Source organism: Saccoglossus kowalevskii, chromosome 16 (genome assembly GCF_978046115.1).
Source record: "Saccoglossus kowalevskii chromosome 16, keSacKowa6.1, whole genome shotgun sequence".
NCBI classification, from domain to species: Eukaryota; Metazoa; Hemichordata; class Enteropneusta; family Harrimaniidae; genus Saccoglossus; species Saccoglossus kowalevskii.
In genome coordinates, this window is record NC_140656.1 from 28,568,248 (window position 1) to 28,594,208 (window position 25,961).

General features: G+C 35.8%; 2 protein-coding genes across 4 annotated transcripts; both read left to right on the forward strand.

The window, feature by feature from the left end:
- Positions 1–49: 49 nt before the first annotated feature.
- On the forward strand, positions 50–21,934 carry LOC100377942 (protein NipSnap homolog 2-like). Of its 2 annotated transcripts, none has more exons than XM_002739864.4 (10): positions 50–164; positions 10,248–10,381; positions 14,001–14,046; positions 14,356–14,450; positions 14,762–14,832; positions 15,378–15,518; positions 16,487–16,518; positions 17,553–17,647; positions 19,769–19,852; positions 20,920–21,934. In XM_002739864.4, exons 1-10 carry the CDS (start codon positions 91–93, stop codon positions 20,982–20,984), a joined length of 837 nt encoding a protein of 278 aa, XP_002739910.1. In that variant the 5' UTR covers positions 50–90; the 3' UTR covers positions 20,985–21,934. The 2 variants fall into 2 exon arrangements, with proteins under 2 accessions (XP_002739910.1, XP_085347442.1); XM_085491316.1 differs by lacking the exon at positions 50–164 and adding an exon at positions 6,780–6,899.
- Positions 21,935–22,152: 218 nt separating this feature from the next.
- Positions 22,153–25,392, forward strand: LOC100378225 (uncharacterized). 2 transcript variants are annotated; one of them, XM_085491317.1, is made up of 3 exons: positions 22,153–23,420; positions 23,936–24,284; positions 25,166–25,392. In XM_085491317.1, exons 1-3 carry the CDS (start codon positions 23,393–23,395, stop codon positions 25,338–25,340), a joined length of 552 nt encoding a protein of 183 aa, XP_085347443.1. In that variant the 5' UTR covers positions 22,153–23,392; the 3' UTR covers positions 25,341–25,392. The 2 variants fall into 2 exon arrangements, with proteins under 2 accessions (XP_085347443.1, XP_077866535.1); XM_078010409.2 differs by lacking the exon at positions 22,153–23,420 and having other exon boundaries at positions 23,726–24,284.
- The last annotated feature ends 569 nt before the right edge of the window (positions 25,393–25,961 follow it).

Below are 25,961 nucleotides of genomic sequence, written 5' to 3' on the forward strand. Positions count from 1 at the left end.
CGCAAATTTGCAAAAAGTTGCCGTATGCTGGCGCTATTTACTTAGCGAGACCGAGGCTACAGAAATTTCGCCGAGTACTAGTATTCAATCATGGCGGCTATCATCCGACGATTTCCCGTGCATTTGCGTTCGAATGCCAGACTTTTGGCACCGCTTGTCTGCAGGTAAGACATTCTCCAGTCTATCCCTTAGTTTACAGATTTTAACATCATATTACAATGCAGCACAGAATGCGTCACATTGCTCGTTTTTTTTTTCTGGAAGACGTATTTATTAAAGTTTCCGAGGTGATATCGACACTTTCATGTTCGGGTCGACGACCTTGTTGTCTGGCATTCCAAATCCACTACATTTATTTTTAGAAAACAGACAACTGCATTACTATAAGCTGTATTTTGAGTTGCAGCATTCAGTTTTCTTATTCACGACTGGATAATAATTTAAATAAAGCATTTTTATAAATACAGTAGCTCCATGCACGATCTAGAGTGCCGTTGACATGAACTTTTTGTGGATGACATTTGCGTATCATTGACACTATAAGATAAAATGACAGTCAGACCATGGCTGATATCGAACCACCATTGCCAGACGTGCTCTCTTTATCACATTATTTGTCGCTTTCAAAAGTACAGTGTAGCTGAAACCTTGACACACTGACTAACGGGGTTATGAGCGAGTTAGCATACATAGACGAAAGGACCCTGGAGCTAAATTAGTTTTGATGTAAATCATACATATTAATTATCTAATTTGCATAATTAAATAATTAAAAGTTTTGTCAACTTTGGTCTTTTCTTTGATGTCTTTGAATTCAAATTTGATTGCTAACGTTCAACAATTACATGCTACAACTACACATGCAAATCCCAAAAAATATTAATTACATTATTCAGTAAATAGATTTTAAAACATAAACATGTCTATGTAAAACATTAAGCGCAGTAGGGAACAAACTTGTCTATTGTGAACCTTTTTTTGCGTTACATGTTTTTATGGAATGTTTACATAAACTAGTGTTGAAAAGGGATCAAAGATGCCCACGATAATGAAAGAGATGCCCAGTACATGTAGCCGATAGAGACAGTGTCTAAAATTACCAATAGATAAGAAAAAAGAAACAGAAAGAAAGCCATATTGACCATAAAAGGGAATCGTATAATAATAAAAAAATCCAAAATTACAAGTAATTAATACCCATAAAAATGTCCACAAGGCATAAAATCTTGCAAAACAAGGGAAGCATGTTGCTCTGACAAGGTAGTCAATGAATTCATTGAAAGTGGTAGGGAATCAATAGTTCAGTCTTTAACAGTTCTATTTCAATCATGTCTGAGAGAGAGCAAGATGATTTAAAACAAGTACCTGTAGTTGTAAAACCTATTCATAGAAAAATTAGACAAAGAAGACCTAAACAACTAAATTGTATTGTTAAATCATTACGCATCATACAACAAAAACACATTTGCTCATGTCGCAGCATGGTGTTCTGAAAATGCATGTCAATAAATCTAAATGTTAAGCAATGTTGATAACTACGAGTTAAAAATGCCACAAACATCAACAATTGCATTTCTTCTTGAAAACTACCAGTGCAATTGCTTTGATATTTAGTATGTAGGTTCCTTGGGAGGACATCTGTCAGATTTGTTCATTTTGCGTTCATTTCTTCACTTCTCTATTTTTGTCAAATATTTTTGGTAATAATACTATTTTTGACTTCTTGAAAACCACCAGCGCAATTGCTTTGATACTTAATACCGGTATGTACCGGGTAGGTACATTGGGTGGACTTCTGTCGGATTTGTTCATTTCATTACTATGACATTAATTATTTACGGTGATTTTTTTTTGTAATTTTCTGTAAAAAATTATATTTTCAAATACTTTATGAACACTACTAATCCGATTGCTTTGATATTTGAGGTGCACATTATTTTCATGAACAATTTGTTTGATGAAGTTAAGTTGATATGTTCTCAACAGCCAGAACCAAACTACCGTACTTTTTGTGGGTTAACTGCGTTTTGTCATATGGGTGTTCGTTGCTTGACTTGCCTACCTCAATGTTCTTGTAGGACAGCAGAGTTATTTCAACTGGCTTGTTACTTATTACCTGTTAATAAAAGTAAAATGTGGTAAATATTTCATGTCGTATTCAGTTTACCTATCAAAAATTGCTAGTTACCAGTTTTTTTAAAAAAACATGCCATTTATTTGTTGAAATCTATTCTAACAGATCGATCTTCAACATCAATAATTCACTCCTGTATTGCATTACCAGAAAGTCTTTGGAATTTCCGAAGAAATATGTTCGTACAACACCGCATTCTGATTAGTTGATAAAAGACTTGACCCATTAGGTAAAAGGACGTTGTTGCAGGTCAAATCGTGGTCAAAACATCATGGCGGAAAGTGCTTTTCATCAAGAGTTTGTTTATTATCCAACAGATTCGACAATGTAGATAATGATGAAGATTTTGACTTTAACTGTGCTCCAACAGACTCTTAATATTTTTAATCTCATAAATTCAAGTGGTGCGTAATTAATATTGTAATAAAATGTGCATATTTTTTGTGACCATTTTTGTTTCTTCTTTGTAAATGTCAATGATGACGCAACTAATTTTGTAATTTTATTTTCCCTCAAAGATGTAATATCCCCTCAATCTGTCACATGGTGGATTAAAATTGTCATTTACACTCTTTTTTGAGGGGGGTGCTCAGGTAAGTGCCCACCTCTAACAAAAAATCATTTTTGAGTTGAGGACCCTGAGGACCCTGAGTGCTAACGTGGTCGAATACGGTAATAATAAATGGGAAACACCAACACAGTGAAAATTCACCTTAAATGTATTAAGATATTACTTGGTATCAAAAAATACACGGCAAAATATAGCTGCATTGAAGCAATGATGGGTCTTGAGCACAGCGTGACTTATCAGCAATGTTCCAAATTTAACGCTATTAACAAGACTATATTTAAGGGAAGTGACCAAAATCAAACTGGTCGGTTTCCTGTGAGGTACCGCCAATGCCCGAACCGGCACGACATGGCCCGGGAATACCGTAGTTTCCTCACACTTAATTTTTAGGTGTCAATTACTCCCAGGTCTAGTAAGTGCGACAGTTCCTCGCCAACACAGGCAGTTCCCCGGCAAGACCGGCGGTTCCCCGTCCGAAAGAATGAGAAATGCATCAGAATTGAACAACAGAAAATCGCTAGATGATGCATTTTCATGTAACATTGTTGCCAAGAAATATTATTTGGTGTAATGTAGCCATAATAAAACTTTTTTGTGAAAAATGACTACTCATTGGAACAGCGAAAAGGTGGATTGTCAACTATTTCAAGGTGGATGGTTGCCCCGAACAAAAAGTCAGTGAAGTGTTATACTGGCCAGATAGACACAAAACTTGTCGGTTTGGATGTAGTAGTAGTAGTAGTGATAGTAGCAGCAGTTGCTGGACACGATATGTGTGGAGTTGTGGACTTACTGTCCGTCAAAACTTGTCTGGGCACGGGAGCTGTTGGGTGACGTGCCGATGAATGAACTGTGTCTGGTTGCAAAATCTGACGGTGCTGCTGATGTTGGTGGTTGATGTGAAATTGTTTTTGTTTGTCCAGTTGATCAGTGATGTGTCTAACGTTTGTTTCCATTGCTTGCCGAATGTCGATCTGCTCTTTCCAACTGATCTCGTCGAATGGCATGCAAAAATTAAAGAATAGAACTAAGTGTTGTTTGACCACCTGTATGTGTTGGTGATGGCAGGTTTGCCATGATGTTATCCTCGCTGAGGACAGGCAAATCCCCTGACTTCGTAACCGTTGCTTGTACGGCGTCTTGCAGGTCGGTTAATCGTGATGCGACCGAAACGACCTTATTTCTTGTGTTTTTCGTCGAAGGAAGGTCTTCGTCACTGCTTCTGTCATTCAGATCTCCTGTGTAGAAATAAACAAACTGAATAAATAAATAAATAAATACTTAAAGTCCCGAGCTGTGGATAATGGTAAAATACATTAGTCATATTTAGTAATGTAACTTACCACTTAGTATTCTTTTGACTAGGGCCTTATAAAAAGAACTCGTCTCCTACTGTATAATGTTTGGACTTGATCCTGGAAACGAACACTTCTTCATATTTTCTGCAGTCACGTTCTGGTTGTAACCAAGTAAACTTTTGCTGATATTTTTGAATATATATAAAGAGCTGGAATACGACAGCGATGTGTGATACGATACTGTGACTAACCACGAATGAATTAATAATGGTTGCTCTTGCTCTTCTATATACAGTAAAACCTGTCAAAACCGACCATGACTGGGACTGGGATCTATGGTCGGTTTTCAGAGGGAGTCGGTTTATTCAGGGTGGGCGTGACTTTGATTGAAACAACAATTACATGTGCTGTAAACACGGGACAAATGAAAGACATCGGAGTTTGCCTCCGGTGATTCTACATGTATTTACAATGTGCATTTATTGTATTGTTTCAATAAAATAATTTACCAAACAAGACAAAAATATTATGGTATGTACATGACATCAATTAACATTAAAATAACTATTCGAACAGACCGGGTAAGTATTGCGTATCGTAACTGAAGGCGTCCATTTTGGATGACATCACTACGTAAGTTCACGTGAGCTACATGTAATTATCATAATTTATGCAGACAGTCGATTTTGCTGTTAAGTCAATCACAGTCCCTCAACTGTGAGTCAATGAATCAAATTATGATGTAAAAAATCATCAAGTTTTGACTACTTTAAAGAACATCTTTTTTTTCAACGATTTTGTTTTCCGTTCGAATTATGAAATTTTGGATATCTGTCAAGTAACTGGAGTCTTTGTTCTGTAATCTTGTCAACATGTCTAGCACATCGCCATGCGTCAAGTCACTGTCGTTGTGGGGGTCAATAATTTGACTGTCGTTGCAATTTATGTCATTGTTGTCTATAGATTCATGGTTTTCTTTGTCTGCAATAAAATTCTCAACAATCTGTTGCTCCCACTCGCCATCATACATTGCTTCAGTCAGTATACGTTCATCAAAGTGGAGGTATTCTACAACGCTACACTGTGTTTGCGGGTCTGCAACTTGCTAAATAAGGTTTCCGAATTCTTTGTTGTCGTCTGCTTCTTCGTCATCATAAATTTCAATCTTGAAGCCCCCTTTACGGAAACATTCGAAAGCACAAAATTGTCGATCAGAATCGTTATGGAAAGAAGAAAACTCAATGTCTTTTGAGCGTTGAAAAAGTGATAATGCAGTGTGCTTCACCGCAATTGAAGGTGATGACCCCGATCATTTGTTTATATCCGGGGTCATTATACTGTCCAGACACCACGCGATGCGTGGGCGTGTGGTGTGAAAAATGTAATCAGTTGCCATTGTTTTACACGGGACGTTACTTGTAGTGTGAGATTTGGTATTGTTTCTGTGACGTTTGCGGAATTTGGACACAATGCACACTTTTTAGGTCGGGCAGACCGAATTACTAGACAGCGGATGTGGTGCAACTGGTCGGATGGTCGATGTATTCAGTGTGAATATTGGACTTGGGACCGATCAATGCGGTCGGTGTTCGGAGTAAACAGTGGTCGGATTTCACAGGTTGTTTTAACATAGGCGTCTATGGAGAAATTTCTGGGCTACATAAATCGGTCGGTTCTGACAGTAGGTCGGTTTATCCAGGGGTCGGTTTTGACAGGTTTTACTGTATACTATTTATTGTCGGAAAACTTCAGACAGACAACTTCCAATATTGGCCGTTCATGCCATCCATTGAATTCGGTACATCACAACACTTAACAAGTATATTTATTCATATTCAAATAGTTGAATACTAATAACACATGAATACTAATTTCACTAAAACCCTTGAATACTATTTCAAAGTAAAACAAAATTCTCTTGATTTGTAATACTGACTTTTTCTTTTACTATTACATTCATTCTATATGCATTCGTATATTTCACCCGCGAAGAAGAAACATGTTTTCGGCTGTTGCCATGGTGGAACATGAACGTGAAGCTAACTTCAATTATAACTAAAACATTTGGCGCAAAGGTATTCGTAAAATCTGATGTTTGGCTGTTGCTTTGGCAACATTGGGCCAAAAAAAATTTCAGATTTTACCTAATAACTATGGTAAAAGTGTGACCTGCCTGCTAAGTTTGAGCGAAAATTACAGAAGAATTAATACGTGAAAACACTGGCAATCACACACACATACACAAAAGTGATTTTAAGGGCATTCCTAGCGGAGTGGAGTGCCAATTATAGAAAAATACATAAAAGTGTGCAAAAACGTTTTCAAGAGAAGGATTGTGGTGTTTATAGGATTAATAATTTCATTGTGGTAGCACTGTCATTCAAACCCAAAAATGGAATACAGTTTCTGTGGTAAAATGCACTTCATTTAATTTTACACATAAAAAAATTGTCAGGAGCGGCAGTTGTGAACTGTTGCCTTGAACCAAAATTTTTTTTTTTAAATGATATCCCACAGAGAACATAGTTTTTTATAATCATAATGTTGTGTAAATGTGTGCTTTTAGAATTAATAATATAATTAATTAATAATAGCACTCTACTGACCTTTGACAGATTTATATATGCTAATGTCATCATCACAACACCCATCACACACCTCCTAGTCTGTGCATTTTGATTGGTTGACTCTAAATTGCCAGCCTGTGTAACTGATGTCTAGCACTTGCGCAGTACACAGGATTTATGAGCTCATGTGACCTGAGAGGAAAACACTGTATTATTGTAATTCACATCATGGCGAATTTATGGAGGAGAGAGTGTTCATTACTCCTAAAATCAAGATGTCTGTGCAGAAATTTAATTTTTTTTAGACAAATGTCAATATTTGGATACTTGTAAGTTGCTTTGTTCTTCATATTCAATTATGGTATTTATACAATTTTCCATTTATGATTCAGGATTCATTTCGAGTTGTTTACATTTTGGTTTCAAACATTTCATATTTAATGGCTTCTTTGAATGTGTATCTGTGTTCTCATGATATCTCTTTGCATGCATTCCCATTGATTTGACCATTAGTGACCTTTGCATTGTGAGGTTATTGTGCTTGAAACCTAGTTTTGATGTCGGTTATATAAAGAAAGGCTTTAGATTGGAATATTACTGCAAATTACTGTACAACTAATGTTCCAATTAGTTTTGTGCTATGTTGTGTTTTTAATAATTTCTCTGTGCAGATTTTGTTTTTCCAAAACTACTGTTTCTTTTCCATTGTAATGGTTACCTACCGGTTATGTACAATTGTCAAATAAAAACATGTAGACAATAGAAGTGTATTTTCGGAGTGAGCGAGACATACATTTATGTCTTATTGTTCCTAGTCAGTCTGGAGAACTGTGGGGTCACCTTACTGAATTAGAAAATAAGTACAACTAGTAATTCAAATGTTGAATGGTCTAAATATTTTGTAAATTTAATGTTATTTTCCTTGTGCACAATAAATAATAGTGCTAGCCCTTGACTACAAAGTTTCTCTTAATTTTTTGGTATATTAATCGTCTCTGATATTTTCTACTGTAAATTTTGTATTGCCCTTAAACTTGATTAAAAAATGCATTTTGTAAATGGATGAAACAAAAGCATTTTTTTTTTTTATCTTCAGCGTCAATACATGGTAATAAAAATAAACGTAATCCAATACAACACTTAATTATGTAGTCTATTATCAGGACATTATTTGAGATTGCCTTGGTAGATATTTCTGTACATTTGTAGTTCTGAAGCCTTGCATGTTCCTGTTCAGACGAATACTTAGTAGACAAAATTTCTGTGCTCACTTATCACATTTATTAACACTCAATAAAAAAAATAAGCACCCACCGTTAGAATTTTCTAATTTGCATACAAATTTTTCTGTATCATAATACTTTCTTAAAATAGATTGAAACATGTATAGTGTGTATATACTGTAGTTGAATATTTAACGCCAGTTTAAAATCATTTTGTGAATACAAATTAACTAATTTACGCAGCAATTTGGTCTAATGAATTGAAACAATTCCGAATTACGCACATCATGAACATTTCTTTGTGGTCCCATGTCATTGGAATGCCATCAAATTCAAGAATGACGAAAACTTAAACAGTTTACAGTGTATACAGCTGCATGAGGTGTATGGTTGTCTGTTAGTTGTTCGCTGTAAACTGTAAACAAAGAATATTCATTTCACTTCACACAGGAACACGTACTGTCTTGCATCATTTGTAGATAATGTGATGTAGTATAACAAATATTATACCTAGTTTGGTTATGTAACCACTGCTTCCCTTGATAACATTGGGTAAATTGAGCGTTTATGTGCTTTACTTTTCCATTTTTTGGGTCAGCATTGACCTCATGTAAATGTCAAAATACTACCAGCTGTGGATTTGATTCATCTGCAGATTTCACCAAGGATTATCATTTATTAATATGTTTGCATGACATCATGTGTGACAAATTGCTTGGTCAATTTTTTTCCAATTTCCAACGTTTTTCTAGTAGATGCGATTTTGGGAAAACCTTGATTAATGTCCGTAGTTGCCGGTGTTAAACTTGGCTTAGCTGACAGTGTAGTAGTAGTCCAGAGTTTTAAATCCGGTTTGATCCCCGAAGACGAGGGTGGCCGGATTCACCTTAAACTAGTGGCAATCGTTCTTACCCCCTCCCTCCACTTTGCACGATTTAAAGCATCCCTCATCCTCATCCCAACCTTCCCACTCTCCTCCTCCACTTGCATCTTCCACGTCTTCTTTGGCCTTCCCCTTTTCCTTGGACCACTCACCTCTAAATCAAGGGCCCTTCTTAATACATGCCCATCCTCCCTCCTCAGCACATGCCCATACCAACGTACCCCATTTGCCTTCGCCAACCGATCTACCGCTTCCTTCAAACCCAACATCTGCATCAAGTCCTCAGTTAACTTTCTGTCCATCAACTTCACCCCACACATCACTCTCACCATCGCTCTCTCTGTCCTCCTTAAAATACCCAGCTCATTTTCACTCAAACACCATGTCTCGCTCCCATACAGCAATGCTGAACTCACACAACTCTTATAAACTATTCCTTTCATCTCCAAGGGAAATCTCTTCTCATATAGTAGCTCTCCACATTCCCTAAACTTCACCCAAGCAAACTTTGCTCTAGCTGTCACAGCCGCCTCCCACCCACACTTACCTTGTCCCCCAGGTATGTAAACTCCTTCACTGACTCAACCTCATCACACAACTTTTCTTCCTGTTCCACCACCCTTCCAACTCCATTCTTACATCTTCCACACGCAAAATCCCTTGCCAATCTTTGGGTCACCCTCTTTATCTTTGCACATCTCCCATGTATCCACTTCACCCATTTCACACACCGCACTGAATTTGCCTTTACCCTCTTTCCACACATGCCACATGGGTCAACCTTACTCACCAAGGCTTTCTCCTCCGTGCCACTCACCATCACTTTTGTCTTTCCCAGATTTACCTTCAAACCCTTACTCTCAAATGCTTTTTTCCATTTCACAAACTTCTCCCTCAATCCCTCCATTTTGTCATCCATCAAGACCAAGTCATCAGCATACAACATCTCTCTCATCAGCCCTGGAATAGAGAATTAAATTTACATAATGCCATTATGATTTGAAGATGGTTATGGAGCCCTGTCGTGTACATGTAATCCCACACATAAACCACATCACAATATCAAATCATAGTGAACTGTGTGATAGTTTTGACCTGATTCAATCACAATGTGCTCATGCAACCTGGCAAAACTATCCCACAATGCACTACAATTTGAAATAGCATTTTGAATGACATCACTATGAAAAGCTTCAAGTATTATGTGATTAATCATTCATTTTTGATGAAGACAAACAAATAAGTAAACAAAAACTGGAATAATTTGTCATATTTATAACAGCTGTGGTGTTAGTAGTGGCACAAGTCAAAGCATGGTAATGGGGGTTGGGGGTGAAATTATCGCTATTGTATTTTACAGTAAAAACAGTGTTTTACAGTAGGAATACTTGACGCTTTAAATTTTTGTGATTTCCTAATTTGACAGGAATCAGAGATGAATTTTAACAAACATCAGTGTGAAATGTTCCTCTTGCTTACAACATTTGTCTTGCATAAAAATAAAGAGTTCACTAAAAGTTTCTTTTACGTGTTCAGTTATATTGTTCAACAATTTTTGTTTTCATTTTTAGGAATTTTAATACATCTGAGAGTGATGGAGCTGGTCAAAGCATGTTGAGTAAACTTTTTGTGAAGCAAGTGGAACCAGCAACAGCTGCTCATTCTAGACTTCTTGCCACAAAAGAATATGTTTATGAACTACAAAGTAAGTATTAGTATTACACATCTGGCAGTGAAAAAAATAGAATTCATTCGTTTTGGAAAACACAGTATAGATGTGTTCAAAAGTATTACCGTAAAATCTGTATTAGAAGCCGCATCCCTAATAGAAGCCGCACCCATTCTTTATGAACAATTCAGACACCAAAATTTACCATTTCTCATGTGTGTAGATGCTCTAATAGAAGCCGCATTCCCTCTGTTGCATTGTACGGCTTTTAATATACAGATTTTACAAATAAGTATTAATGGTGTTATGGATCACATTTGAACACTTCCCTTTCCAACCATTGGATGTGACAGCAATATAGCATGACTTAACTAAAATCACATCGCACTAATGCATTGATTGCGCATGAACACTGGGTGGGCACAAATGTTTTAACTGGCATATTTAGGGTGTTATATTCTCACTAAAGCAGGGAAAGATGTATATTAAAGCGAACCTAAATGCGGCCTTAATTTATAGTTGTGTATATTCTAAACTGTATTCGAAATAATATTGCAGTGATTTAATTTTGTTTTAATTATAACTGTAGCTTGGATAGGCATTTGAAGTGCTTGCAATTAAACACCATGGAGGCCATTCATGGAGGGGAATAAATAACGAACGAACATATTTAACATCCGGGTACTTTTCAAAGCTATGACGTTTTAGTATCTGATAGCATTCGTATACGCCATTGTACATAGCCGTTCATGCTGCCAAGCATTGTGTACTACTAGTATAAACTCAACTTCTATATGCACAATGTGCTTTTTAAAACTTGGGTTAGAGCCTTATGCGTTTGAACCACAGTATTCTGAGAGTGGAAGCCCAATTGCGTTAAAGTACCGTACTTCCCCAATCGTAAGCCCCTCCCGAGTATGAAGCCCATTCCTATATTTTTACTAGGTATTTATCGAGTTGAGAGCATTCACGATTATAAGCCCAGAGTGTTTTTACTGGGCGTTGACGATATTATTTAAAATATGCGTGTAAAAGGTGTGTTTCATTTCATAATAATCGTGATTGGCATGGCAGTTTGGTTTGTGTTGTTTTTATGAGAAAACTCGCATTATTTTCAGAGTACATGGCGAACGTACACAACGTGGTTCGCATCCTTTCTATTCTGTCATTTACTCAGGATGAACCCCGATGTTGTAATACTGGAGTAATCCATATTTCTTGAGTAGTAGCTTTCGAAAAGCCAAAAATGTGATCGTTAAGTCGTGTACCTGGTTATTGGGCATGGTTTACTTTGAGACTATCATGAAAGGCCTAGGGTTTGAACGATGTGACATGATGTTGGCGACCGTGAAATTCATCCTCCACGCTAAGTTTACCCACGGTTACTATTAACCGTCGTTTATATTTCGGAAATTGCGAATCGCCAGTTTTTAGGGAAAAAATCATCGTTTTTTCGTTGCAATCAGTGCTACAGATCGCATTTTAACATTGTGGTAATTCACTTCCGCATTGCGTTAAAAAATCATCGTCAATAATCGGAAAATTTCATCATTGCGACACATCATTTTGATTGGTTAATGAAAGACATGACCTGTTATGTCAAAGGAAGTTGTTCCAGGTCAAATCGTGCTGAAAAACCTCATGGTGGAAAATTGCTTTGCGTTGAGTTTGCGTACGATCGAAAACATACCAAAACAACTCAAGATAATGATAAATGCCTTCGTCCACTGTGTCCTCACAGATCCTACCCATTATTTCACCGTAAATTCTGACGGTATGTAAATCGTATTGTAATAAAATGTGTGTGTTTTTTTATGAGCATGTTTGTTTCTTCAATTGTAAGTGTCGTGGAAATCAATGACGCATTTTTTTTCCCCAAAATAATATTATTTTCCCAAGCTCGGCGTGGTGAACGAATAATTGTTTTGGATAATTTTTCGTTGTTAGCAAGATGGTTACAGTGTTTAACCCCAAAACAAAATCATCTTTTCTGAGCTGGTCCTCGAGTATAAGCTCATCCCTTACTTTTCCCTTACGTGTTCATGCCTCCGGGCTTATGATCAGGGAAGTACGGTATACTGTGAAGTTTCAGATCAGTCCAGTGTGAGTGATGAGAGTATATCGTCGACAATGCCCCTTGTTCGGATAATAGTTTTATTTCAAATTACACGGGAGGTCTGTGAACAATCTGCTTGGTGTTCCTGTGACGCTTGTCCCATGATTTGCCAGTGCAGCCCCGTGAATACATGGACGAAAATGTTTCCATCACCACCCTACAAACTCAAGATTGCATACTCCAGCATCCATACTTTGAATAATTTGCACGCCACACAGTGCAATACTGGAAACAGCATTTATTAGGCAGTTAGACAAAAAACAAAACAAAATGCCTGTCTCGATCAATTGCACATCCATAATGTTTGTATGTTGATACGCTTGTAATAACATTAACGTAAAAGTCGAAACAACAGAGACTAAAAGTCAATTCACCAGTCCAGCCAACTATGGCTCCCTAAGTTGCTTATATTTAATCAGATACTATTTCGTCGTCATGCTTTGTTACCTTACCTGTTTATACCTCATGAGGGCGTTTTTTTATGGCAAGATGGCGCAAACGGAAGTCCTTCGCAGGTTTATGGTTTCTCATATTTAAATCATCATAACTCTGAAGATAATCATTTTTTTTTTATTTTTTTTTTCAAATTTATAATCACTATACATAACTTGATAAATACAAACACCAAAATAGGCTCTATTTAGTTCCCCTTTAATTAACGCACTGAATTGCATTGATCTCTGCTATGCAAACTGTTCAGTCTTCCTGTGATAGCCTCATAATATACATGTAACACAAGATTATGTTTGAAAGAAATATTTTCATTTAATAGGTTTGAAATTATATTATATGACCAAAAAAATTTTTATAATAATTTTACTGGGCCCCATGCCATCAACTGTCATGGTTGGAATTACAAACACAGTTTATAAAATAATTACAAACATCAAGTGTGCTTGATTTTTGCTTTAATTTACTCAATTAAACAATGTCAGACCTGCATTTTTAACAGACACAGATGATCAGAACATGGATATTTTATCTGGGCCCAAGTCTACCAAATCTTTATAGCGTGATTAGCCTAGGTATACATACTGTAACCCAGTATTCAAGTGACAGTATTACATGTATTCATATCTCTGCTAAAGTATTTTTCCATCATGGTGGTGTTTTGCCGGATAACCACAATAATATTGTCATGTTAGCACTCAAATTCTGGTTTAAAAAAAATGCTGTGTTCAGTGATGATCACCAAATTATGTCATGAGCATTACAATTGATTCACTGAAATAATCACAGAGAATTCAAAACAATTTGTGAAACTTAGTGATGTTTCAAATATCGCTGAATATCTCTGCCATCAGTCATTTGTAAATATTGTTCTTATCTCGGCTTCGCTATACAAATCCTCATTCATTACAACAACAAAAGATCGACAAGCAGGATAATGACAACATACTAGTGAACAGCACAGCTGATAGGGACATGTGCAAATTATCGGTAGTAACATGTATTTCTTACAGCATTTTCTTAATAAAACACTATTAGAATTTCTTAATTTAAAAAATATTATAACAATATTTTTGTTATGCTTTTCAGTTCATGATGTAAAACCAGACTGTTTTGAAGATTATAAAGCAGCTGCGTAAGTATTTTCGTATTAAAAAAATGAAAAAACAAATATTATTACTAGTTAGTGTTTTAATTATTACTGCATACTAAATATATATGGATATTTCCATGTCATGTCAAAATCTACCTTCAGTGTCTCATGGATGAATTTCAATATTATTGTCTTTCTTTTTGGAATCTGATTGCTTGACCTGTTAATATTAAAATAATACATTAATATTAAAATAAATCTTGGTGAATGCCAAATGAGAATACTGGTTTTCAGAGAAAAGCAGGAATGTGACTTACTGTTTAATATGCAATAATGATTGTTTTTTTTCAGAGAGCAACATTTAAAAAACAGACACGAAGATGGCAATATCCCCAGTAAATTATTTGGTAGTTGGATCACAACATTTGGACATCAGGACCAAGCAGGTTAGAATTCTGATTTTATTCATTTCATTTTCAAGTTCCCCAGTGCCATGTCAGTGATAAGTAACCCTTATATTTTGGGCAATGAACCGGGGAAAGTATTCAATCAAGTGCAGACACCATTTCTTGGTATTGGACACCACCATGGATACTTATTACACGAGTGTACCATTATTCAACCATCCATTACACTAATGCTTTATTTGGTAAATAACACATTGAGTTTATTACCACATCCATCATGTGGTTTATGTTCAAAACTCTTGTTGAAGAATAAATATAGAATTTCTTTTTATTCTGTTCAAACCTTACAGTTCATATATGGTTGTATGAAAATGGATACAAAGATATTATGCAGACCAGAGCAATGTTACTAGAAGACCCTGTAAGTTGCCCTCACCATTGTTGTCAACTTGTTGACACTTTTTTTTTGACCTTATGGATAATTCATGTTGTAAAAGGTAAAATTAAAAATATCAGGATTACTTCAAAGTTCAAGATTGTTTCAATTGAACTTTCATTTTCCCAGTACACAATTTTATCAAAAATAAAATCACATTTGTTCGTTATGAAAAATTGCTTATCACTACATTACATACAAAGTAGTAAAAGAAACAGGAAATCTGAAAAGTTCCTAGTTTGGTGGATGTATGGATGGATGGATGAATGAATGAATGAATGAATGAATGAATGAATGAATGAATGGATGGATGGATGGATGGATGGATCACATACCATGGACTTAACAGTTTTGAGCTAAAACATAGTGAAGAGCTAGGAGTCTGTTAATAATTACACTAACAGTGAATTTTCTGTGCCATTTAAATCATGGCATTTACAGCAATAATGTGTGTCGTGAATATTTTATTTTAAATACCAATAAAAGGGGATAATACAATGTCTGATTATTTCTTTCCCATTTCTTGGCAGGAATATGTCAAATACAAGAAAGAGAGATTGAAAATGCTGGTGTCACGGAGAAATCAATTACTTCAAGCATTTAGTTTTTGGGGTGAACCTGATCCAAGGGAGCCTGGGAATATTTATGAAATGCGCAGTTACCATCTGAAGGTAGGCTTGTCTGTTTGTTAGTTCAGAAAACTGGGATTTGTGTTTTGACCTGTAATCTCATGCCTGGGTCGATTACATTCAAAATTCATACATGCATCCTGGAATACATATACATGTATGCACGGTTTCATGGTTTCTATTGGTTTCAAGACTGAATCAATATCTTCGTTATTGTCTTGGTTGTGTATAGACAGATTTTGTTCAAACTTGGTACAACATTAGAAATTAGGGGACTTTGATACATGTCGTTTAGTTTTTCAGATTGGATTCAAAATGACTGCCTGCCAGCTATTATACTTTCAATATATTTAATTCCAGAGCTATATCTCCAGCATGCCTGATCAAGTAAAAACTTATATATACATCATAAATCATATTACAAATAAATTCATTTCGTGATCTGATTCCAGATGGCCAAATTGCAAATTGTTTTAATGTTAAAAATTTGTCAAAATCATGCAGATCTGGATCTCACTGGAATTGTTCAAATTTAATGTTTTATTTTATTTTATTTTTTATTATTTTCAAATTTAATGTTAATGGACCTTGATGCATTTCACTTTGTCAGATTTGACTCAAAATGGTTGACTGGTGGCCATTTTGTATTAGTGAATGCAGTGCTAGAGCCATATCTCCGACACGCTCTGAATGTTCAAACCTTACATATTTATTAATGTAATTACGTATTTGTAAACAATGTAGCAGATTCAGATGTTAGATTCTGATTGTGAACAGCTAAAATTACACACATGAAATTGAATATCAAAATCAAATCAGCTATGATTTCTAATTTGTTAAACTTGTATCATAATTTGGATGTTTTTTTCTCCCCAAAGAAACATGTTTAAAATCTGATATCATGGGTCATTCATTAGATGTCCTCAATGACATCAATCTAACTTTTGAAGATTCAGTGTCATGTCAATATAAATAATTGTATTATTAAAATTTTGTTTTTCTATTTTCAGCCTGGTACAATGATTGAATGGGGCAACAATTGGTGAGTATTTTCTATTTATTTATGCGATAGACATGAAAAGTACTTACTAGTACCGGTAGGTTACTAAAGAGTTATACTGAAGATTACATTGCGTTTATATTCATATTTTTTTTGAGTATGGTAGCATAAAGACAAATATCAATATTGTTTTTAGTATTGCCACACATAATCGCCAGTATTAGCCAAAAAATCCCTTTTTATCATATTTGCAACTGTATCAAAACAAAAGAGAGTAAGTTTGAGAAGTGGCAGCCAAAACTTGTGAGAGTGGTGAAGAGCACAGTGCATGTACTTCAGAGCACGTACCGGTACTCTTTATTGTTCTGGAATATACAAATATGCAAGGAAAGGATCACTGTCAAACGTCAGACTTTTTGCTTTGTCAAATTATTTTTTCTTGTGAAGTAAAGTGAATTTGAATCTGTAATTTTGAATTTTCAAACAATTCTGAATGTGCACATAACTAGAATATCCGCATTTAGAGATGAAATTGATCAAGAATGTTGTTATAGAATGTTTTAATGCATTGGTTATTTGGCAAAAACAAGTAAAACATCAGTTTCATTGTTAATATTGACAATAATCACGGATATTACTGAAAAATGATCCACACAGGCAAGGTTGTGAAAAAGTGACATTATCTCTAGATTCAGAGTAGGGATATGTGTGCCATTGTTATAAAATAAAAAAACACAAGGATCAAGAAATAAAATAGGGACAAAATATAATGCATGGTGTGGATCAAATGCAGCAGAATATTACTGTTACTAAGACAATAGCACATCATGGATATTACAGTTGTGCATATGATAAAGAGTGTTATCATTCCAAACTACATTGAATTGTGACGCATCAGTCAATCATAGTGCCAAGTTTTAGGGCATTTATGGAAGAATCTGAAGAATGCTCATCAACATAATATGTGTACAATAGAGTAAAATGTGCATTTACCACCAAGTGAGTCCCTTTCAGATTTTTCTGTGTATGAATTGTGACGGCATAGTTTTTACATTTCTATTTTTTTTCTTCTGAAGGAGACGAGGTATAGAATGTCGTCGGGCTAAAAATGAGAATATTGCTGGCCTCTTTACTCAGATCGGTGACTTGTATTTGGTACATCACATATTTGGTAAGTTTCTATGATTGATGTTAGTTACATATCTGACTTGGTCATTACCTTTTTTGACTTTTACCCAGAATTTTTGTGCTAAACTTTTTTGAGAAATCAAAGGAATCTGATTAGCCGAAAACACCATTAGGTGGAATTTGGATGCACTGAGACGATGAATCAGTGTCTGATCGGTCGACCAGTGTCTGGCTGCTCCCAAATAGTGGCCATTCAGATGAAATAAATGACAAGTTGTTTGTTTGTTACTTGACAATCCTGGGTCGATTTTACCATAACTTACTTTGCTTCACCATCGAACCCATTATGGGTGATCAGTGATCATTTTTTCCATTTAGGTACTATTAAGGTTACAAGCAAAGCCTGTAGCCCTTTTGTTTGATTTAGTTATTTAAATCAAACACTCATAAAAATTGTCAGCTTATAGGCCTTGATAGGTGTGCTGTGAAAAACCTTGAACAGTTCCCTCCACTTCCATGTCGGCCATCTTGAAATGAAGTTAAAACGAAATTGGCCATTTTGAACAGTTTCTGAGGTTCTAGAAATTCTGATTTTTTTTATGCAATATTATAAAGTGTGAAAATCTTCTTCTTCAAAACTACATTGATGAATTTGAATTCTGACATCTATGTATAAATGAACATTAAAATTTGAGATGCTGATCTGAATGTATTGATAAACGAAATGCAATTACCGTACTCGACCGCGTTAGCGCCCATGCCCGGGCAAGCGCCCACCCCCCACTTTTGCGCAATTTTTATATTTGGGGTCACATTCGGCAAATCGCCCACCCATTCAAAATGCAACTAATTTAAAACTTGGTCTTGCGTAACGAATCTTGGTAATCGTTTTTATATGATACAGCGTGGATATCGACCGTTGTGAACATGTTGTGAATGCGTAGAACACGGCAACCGTGCGTAAACTACGCTTCGACAATGACCTGTTAATAAAAGTAAAATGCGGTAAATATTTCATCCCATATACAGTTTACCTCTCAAAAATGGCTAGTTACTAGTTTTTTTGGAAAAACCATGTCGTTTATTCGCTGAAATCAATTCCAACAGATCGTACTTCGACATCGATAATTCACTTCCGCATTGCGTTACCGGAAAGTCTTCAGGAATTTCCGAAGATTTGCGTCAGTACAACACAGCATTGTGATTGGTTAATAACCAACTTGACCCATTAGGTCAAAGGACGCCGCTGCAGGTGAAATCTGCAAATGCATCATGGCGGAAAGTGATTTTCATCGAGAGTTTGCGTACGATCCAACACCTTCGTCAGTGGAGATAATATGACAATTTTGACTTTGACTGTGTTCCAACAGACTCAAATGTTTTTAATTTCGTAAATTCTGGTGGTACGTAATTAATATTGTAATAAAATGTGCATATTTTTTGTGATCATTTCTGTTTCTTCATTGTGAAAATCAATGACGACTCAACTAATTTCGTAATTTGATTTTCCTCAAAGATGTAATCTGTTACTTGATGAATCAAATTTTTCATTTGCACTCTTTTTCGAGGGGGGTGCTCGGGTAAGCGCCCACCCCTAAAAAAAATCGTGATTTTCTGAGTTGAGGCCCCTGGGCGCTAACGCGGTCAAGTACGGTACATTGAAATTGCTGAAAAGTAATGATGTGGTTTCACTCCAACTCATGAATAATCTTGTATATTGTTATGCTGTAAGTGACGGAAGCCATGAAAACCAGACAGGAAACCACCAGTATGATAATATTATGATATTTTCAACTCCTTTGAAGCGACAACTCAAAATGCTTTTATATTTGGTATGCAGGTACCTTTGGTTGACATCTCTCAGATTTGTTTATGTCAATATTTTTAAATTCTCCATTTTTAAGGTTATTTAGGGTATAAACCATTTCAGCATTCTGGTACACCATAATATATGTATGTTGCACAATTCATAACATACAAATAATTATCTAATTATTACCTTCAATTATCCAATTTTAGTGAATATTTCTGTCCTTTTTGGTAAAAATGTTGCTATTTTTAACTTATTCTCAAAAATGGCAAGCCCCATTGCTTCGATGTTTTAGAGGTTAACCTATAATCTGTTGATTGTTTGTAAACATTGATTTGTTTTGTCTCTTTATAGCCTATGAGAATTTACAGACTCGTAAAGAAGTTCGTGAAAATGCATGGCAAAAACCAGGATGGGATCAAACTGTAGCTTATACAGGTAGACAAAACAAATATTTGAGCAATGTAGCTTATGTCACTTCTGAACCCAGTATGTCACTTCTGAACCGAGTATGTCACTTCTGAATCAAGTATGTCACTTCTGAACCGAGTATGTCACTTCTGAACCCAGTGTGTCACTTCTGAATCCAGTGTGTCACTTCTGAACCCAGTATGTCACTTCTGAATCCAGTATGTCACTTCTGAACCGAGTATGTCACTTCTGAACCGAGTATGTCACTTCTGAATCAAGTATGTCACTTCTGAATCAAGTATGTCACTTCTGAACCGAGTATGTCACTTCTGAACCCAGTATGTCACTTCTGAACCCAGTGTGTCACTTCTGAATCAAGTGTGTCACTTCTGAATCAAGTATGTCACTTCTGAATCAAGTATGTCACTTCTGAACCCAGTGTGTCACTTCTGAACCCAGTGTGTCACTTCTGAACCCAGTGTGTCACTTCTGAACCCAGTATGTCACTTCTGAATCCAGTATGTCACTTCTGAATCCAGTATGTCACTTCTGAACCCAGTGTGTCACTTCTGAACCCAGTGTGTCACTTCTGAACCCAGTGTGTCACTTCTGAACCCAGTATGTCACTTCTGAATCCAGTATGTCACTTCTGAACCGAGTATGTCACTTCTGAACCGAGTATGTCACTTCTGAACCGAGTATGTCACTTCTGAACCGAGTATGTCACTTCTGAACCGAGTATGTCACTTCTGAACCGAGTATGTCACTTCTGAACCGAGTATGTCACTTCTGAACCGAGTATGTCACTTCTGAACCGAGTATGTCACTTCTGAACCCAGTATGTCACTTCTGAACCCTGTATGTCACTTCTGAACCCAGTATGTCACTTCTGAATCCAGTATGTCACTTCTGAACCCAGTATGTCACTTCTGAACCCAGTATGTCACTTCTGAACCCAGTATGTCACTTCTGAACCCCGGTTCTGAACCCAGTATGTCACTTCTAAGTATATAACTTTTGAACTGAGTATGCATTTAATAATGGTATAGTATCATAGAAATTAACATTTTGTTTTTTTATATTTCTTTCTCCAGTTCCTCTGATTCGTAAAATGGAGTCTCGTATTATGCGACCATTTGCTCACTCTCCTTTGAAATAAATCTGTCTGGGAAATGACGTGAAGTGAAGTGATGCACATCGGCAGAAATTTGAACATTAAATCTTTACCCATAAAAATATAATTTTGTAAAACCCCATTTGTTGACAAGTAAGCACTATTTAATTGTGGGATTTACTACTGTTACCTGATTATGTGTGGGTGTCAATTTCCTGACGCTCTGCATTGGAATTTTGTTCCTTGTCTCATCTGTATTAAAGTGATTTATCTTCTAACAGTTTGATACCAGTACTCAGTTCCAGCATCAAAGCTGACATTAAATGCCAAAGTTCTTACACATCCTATATTTGAATGTATTATAAACATTAAGTAATGTAATTTTCATGCATTGTATTCTGTAAAAGTGTGAAATTTTCACTACAAGAAATGTTTCAGATTTCATAATTTAAGAGGACAGAATTTTGCGAAAGTCACTTGCACTCTCTTCATTCAACCCTTTGAGCATCAGTCATTTTTTGTTATCAATTTTGATAACTACCTATACCCAATAAAAAAACTGATATCCATTTGATTCAAAATAAACAAAGAAATTACACACACAAATGTTGTGCTTTTGACAGGAAAAATCATGGTGCTCAAAATGTAGGTAATAAAGGACCCCAATGAAATTACCATTGCTACAGTATTGTATTATATCGGTATTGGCTTACAGTACATTACATGGGACCTTTGGAGGTAATTCTCTCGTTTTTAATGATGTACACAACCTTTGTGAAATCTCCACAGCTAGTACCTAGAACTTATTTGCTTGTAGGATGATTACAATCACCTTTTTTTCTTAGAAAACTAGTGTATATACGTCTTTATTTGTACTTGCTTGAGGTAATGTGTTTCTCATGAAATTGTATTGATTCAGTGTATTGTACAGTACCACTTGTGTGATGCTTAGTACGAGACAAGTATACAAATTATATGGTTTGTTTACATAAAAATTGATACACCGAATTGTCGCTTTTACATTTTTCCACACCACCACCCTTCATAGGTAAATGTTAGTCATTGCATAAACTGGTCACTTTAATTCAGGTAAGTTCAAGGTTTAAGGGACAAAAGAATACGTACCATTAGGCCTGGAAAAAAAATCAGATTTTTTTGTGAAATCCTTGGGGCAGCCAAAAAGTTTAAACATGTTTATGCATCTTGAATGTGCTTTAAATTATAACTAAAACACAGATACTGCAAAGAAAATATTGCAAACATTAAAGAAGACTATTCTCAGCTGTGTACAATGGCTATGAGTGTGGTTGAGAAGACTCGCAGTTTGAAATTTGAAGAAAACAAAAATATGACTAGATAATGGCTGCAATATATCACAGATGGGTGATCTGTTAATAATGTGAGATGCTTTTAAAGTTATGAAAAAGTTAAATTGGTTTTGAGGATCATGTAAGGCACCTGTTGTATATAACCTATCTGGAGTATGATTAGAATTTGTTTATTTTCAATTATTGTCATATTGTGTTGGATTGATTGACACTTAGTTTTGACCAAAAGTTTTAACAAATGATGCATTTTATGGGTTTAGTATATATTGACAACAAAAAATGATGATAAATTAATAACTATCTGGTACTGATTGAACTCGTTGCAGGACTATTCTGGCAATGATTCACAATACTATTCTACAAGTTGGAATTTTTGAGAACTAGAAGAAATTCTATTTTGTTATTCGTCTTTGTTTCATCAAAGTTGATTTGTAAACAACTAGAAGAAAACAAATTTATTTATTTTTTCCAAAAATCAGTAAAGGTCAGGCAATGCAGTGAGATGAATCGGAAAGTACTAATAAGTAAGTAATAAATAAATATCTGGTATAGCCTGGCGGGTTCGATTATTAGTGCGCCCTCTATTGACAGTTATCACATTGCTATTTGTTTTTACTTTGTAACTTATTTTTATGTTTGAGCTTTGGAATGTTGCATTGTCAGAGCTAATAAATCATTAGATGAACTCTGTTACAAAAGTTTTGTAATTTTGTAGTTCATTATTTATTAAAAAATATGTAATATTTTGAATACCATACCAACAATATCACGCTCTGTATCGACAATTTTAATTGGTCCTTGCACGCAAGTTCAAATTGACGTCACCGACTAACAATACATAGGAGACAAAAACGTGGCTCGTTTGCAGACTACAAAATGTGTTTTGGTAATAACTGAATGGTAAATTCGAATGTTTCTGCAAAATGGTGACAATTTCAGTGACCCATCAAAAGAATGTTTTCGCTTTAATGTCTAATGTGTGGATATCACCATTTCTAATTCTCCTAACCCTATCTTGGCAACGCACGGGATTTGTTTTTAACTTGTTTCCTCCAACTGTACTTTTGCTGATCTCTCGTTGAAATGTGTGATACCGCTGAATAAATTACTGCAATATTGCACGAAATGTTGCCAATGTGTGCGATGAATAAAGGTCAGTGGTCAATGAATTTCACAATGTATTTTACACGAGTTTTGTACGTCGCTATAACTTCCGTATCAGACAGGACGCGGCGTGACGGCCACTGCCCTTAAAGTGTAGGTCAACGTGGCAAAAATTGTGGGCTGTATAGATCTTAATAACCATTTCCAACAGTTTTACATCCATGTTAATTTTTCCTCATTATTATTGTGGTTGTGGGTGACTTTTAAACATGTCCCGATTTAGCTCATGGAGGCTGTTTATGGAGATAAGAAACAACGAACAATAGCTACGAATTAACACACTAACATACTCCATCCGGGCATTTCTATGACGTTTTAGGCTAGGTTCATTTGCGGGTTAACCATACTAAGTTCATTGAGTACTGCAGTGTACGTTGTATATTTTCAAAGAGCGTTGTCGTTTCTCGCGTTTTTTTTCTATGGATTACCTAGAACTTGGGTTGGTGCCGTACGCATTTGAGCCTGAGTATTCTGAGAGTGAAATTCCCGATTTGCCTAATCTAGATTCCGAGTTTAGCGATAATTCCAATACGACTTCTGACAACGAACATTACAGCGACAACGATTCCACCGACGACGGCAGTTCATTTTCTTGTGATGTCAATACAAGTAGACCCGAGTTGTGTATTTGCGGAAGATGTCCAGACTACTCTACATTGCCGCTAAATGAGCGACTTTGTTGCTGTTCAACAGAATATTTGTCGAACAAGTCCCCAATTAATAACACTTGCGTGACACAACACCCGGACTTCAATGTCATTTGCATGCACCGTGGAGTGTTAGAAACTGCGTACGCAAGAAACCAACTGGATAGAAAGAGGACCTACAATCTTGGAGCAAGTATGTCAAACAGGTGAAACTTTTTCAATGATTATTATTGTAAAAATTGCTACAGCTCTGATTGTACGTATTGTTTGTCAAAGAACTCTCGAACTCGAGCAGAAATTTTGTGTGGTATCTGTGTGATCCGAATTTGTTGATCGCTGATTGGCAATGTTTACGTTTGCGTCACGGTTCTTCCGTTAGTTTTCCGTTGCTAATGACAGGTCAAATTTCACATTACTTTTAGTAAAAATGTCGTTACTTTCAGTATAAATGTCGAGTATTCATACTAGAGAAGATCGATAAAAATACCAGATGCGTTAAATTATTGAATGCAACCGATAGCTGCAGTTTTGTAGCTCTGGATTTCGCCGGTGTCTGTTTTTGTCACTTTCAGTAGTCTCGGTAGTCTGATTCGTTCGTCTATTAGTAATTGCAAAACCCTAGATATATTTGTAGTAGTTGATCGTTGTCACAAAGTTGGGCGACAGACATGACCAAATGAGGTCACCGTGACCAAACCTACTCAAGCTGCCGAGGTACTTCACCGCCAGCCGACATGTCTCGCTCATCGGCAGTGTAAAAAATACGCTTAAATGTACAATTCTATTTTCCCATTCTAACAAAACTTAGTACAGACAGTTAAGTTAATGGCGTGTATATGACAGTTTTCGTTGAAATGTAAGTATGTCGATCGACCGGGTGGAACGGTCGATCGGTAACCACAAAGATGGCCGCCATTTGTGTCAACGATCGTCTACAAGTATATCTTCTTTTTTTGCTGTACACCGTGTATTTAATGTTTATAACTATTTTCACCACTTTTGGGCTAGGTTTTACTTATTGTTTTATTATGATTTTGTTGCCAGTTATGCCAAATTTTGAACGACGCCTTATTTTCTCTCTTTGTAGGATGTACCGTTTTACTGCTTACAGACAGGTTATTGCTTGGGGACACTCCTGGAAGCGGATCGGTAAAGGTGTTAGGAAAGTCATACCAGCGTGTGTGGTGCATTCAATAAGAGCCCAATACCCAAGAGGAGAAGAAGAAGCAGATTATGTTGGTTTTAAAGAAAATTCTATTTGATATACACACTGTATCACGCTATTTTTTTTATTAAATTTTTGTTTGTGAATAACATCCAGTGTAAGCATGACTATTTTAGCAATATGCTAAGAGTACATCTTGTTGGGGGGGGGGGGGGGGGTAAAAATTAAAATCTTACCCATTATTGTTTAAAGGCAAGTTTAAGCCAGGAAGTTCAAATTTTGACAGAAAAAAACTATGCAAAATATATTTTCCTGTTGACATTTTTATTTTCAATTTAATCATTCCTCAGATTTGTTGGTGAAATAAAGAAGCATTTTTTAAATAATTAAAATCATTTTGTTTAGGGGACTTCAGGATATTTTTTTGTGCCAGGCGACAGACTTGACCGTCAACGTTGCATAATTAACCCTTTGAATGCCATAGTTCCATTACCAAGTGAATAAAGATATGATAAATTGATATAAATTCCCATCACCACAATATCTTGATTGAATGAATGTCTTCACTCTGGTATGGTATAGTAGCACCACTTTGCGTTCACATGGTTAACAAAAAGCCTTCCCAGTTTATACTATTGATTCTATATAGCAATTCCAGAGACATATGGTGTCAGCACAAACATTATTTATTGTATTATGTGAGCTATGTTTTGGTCCC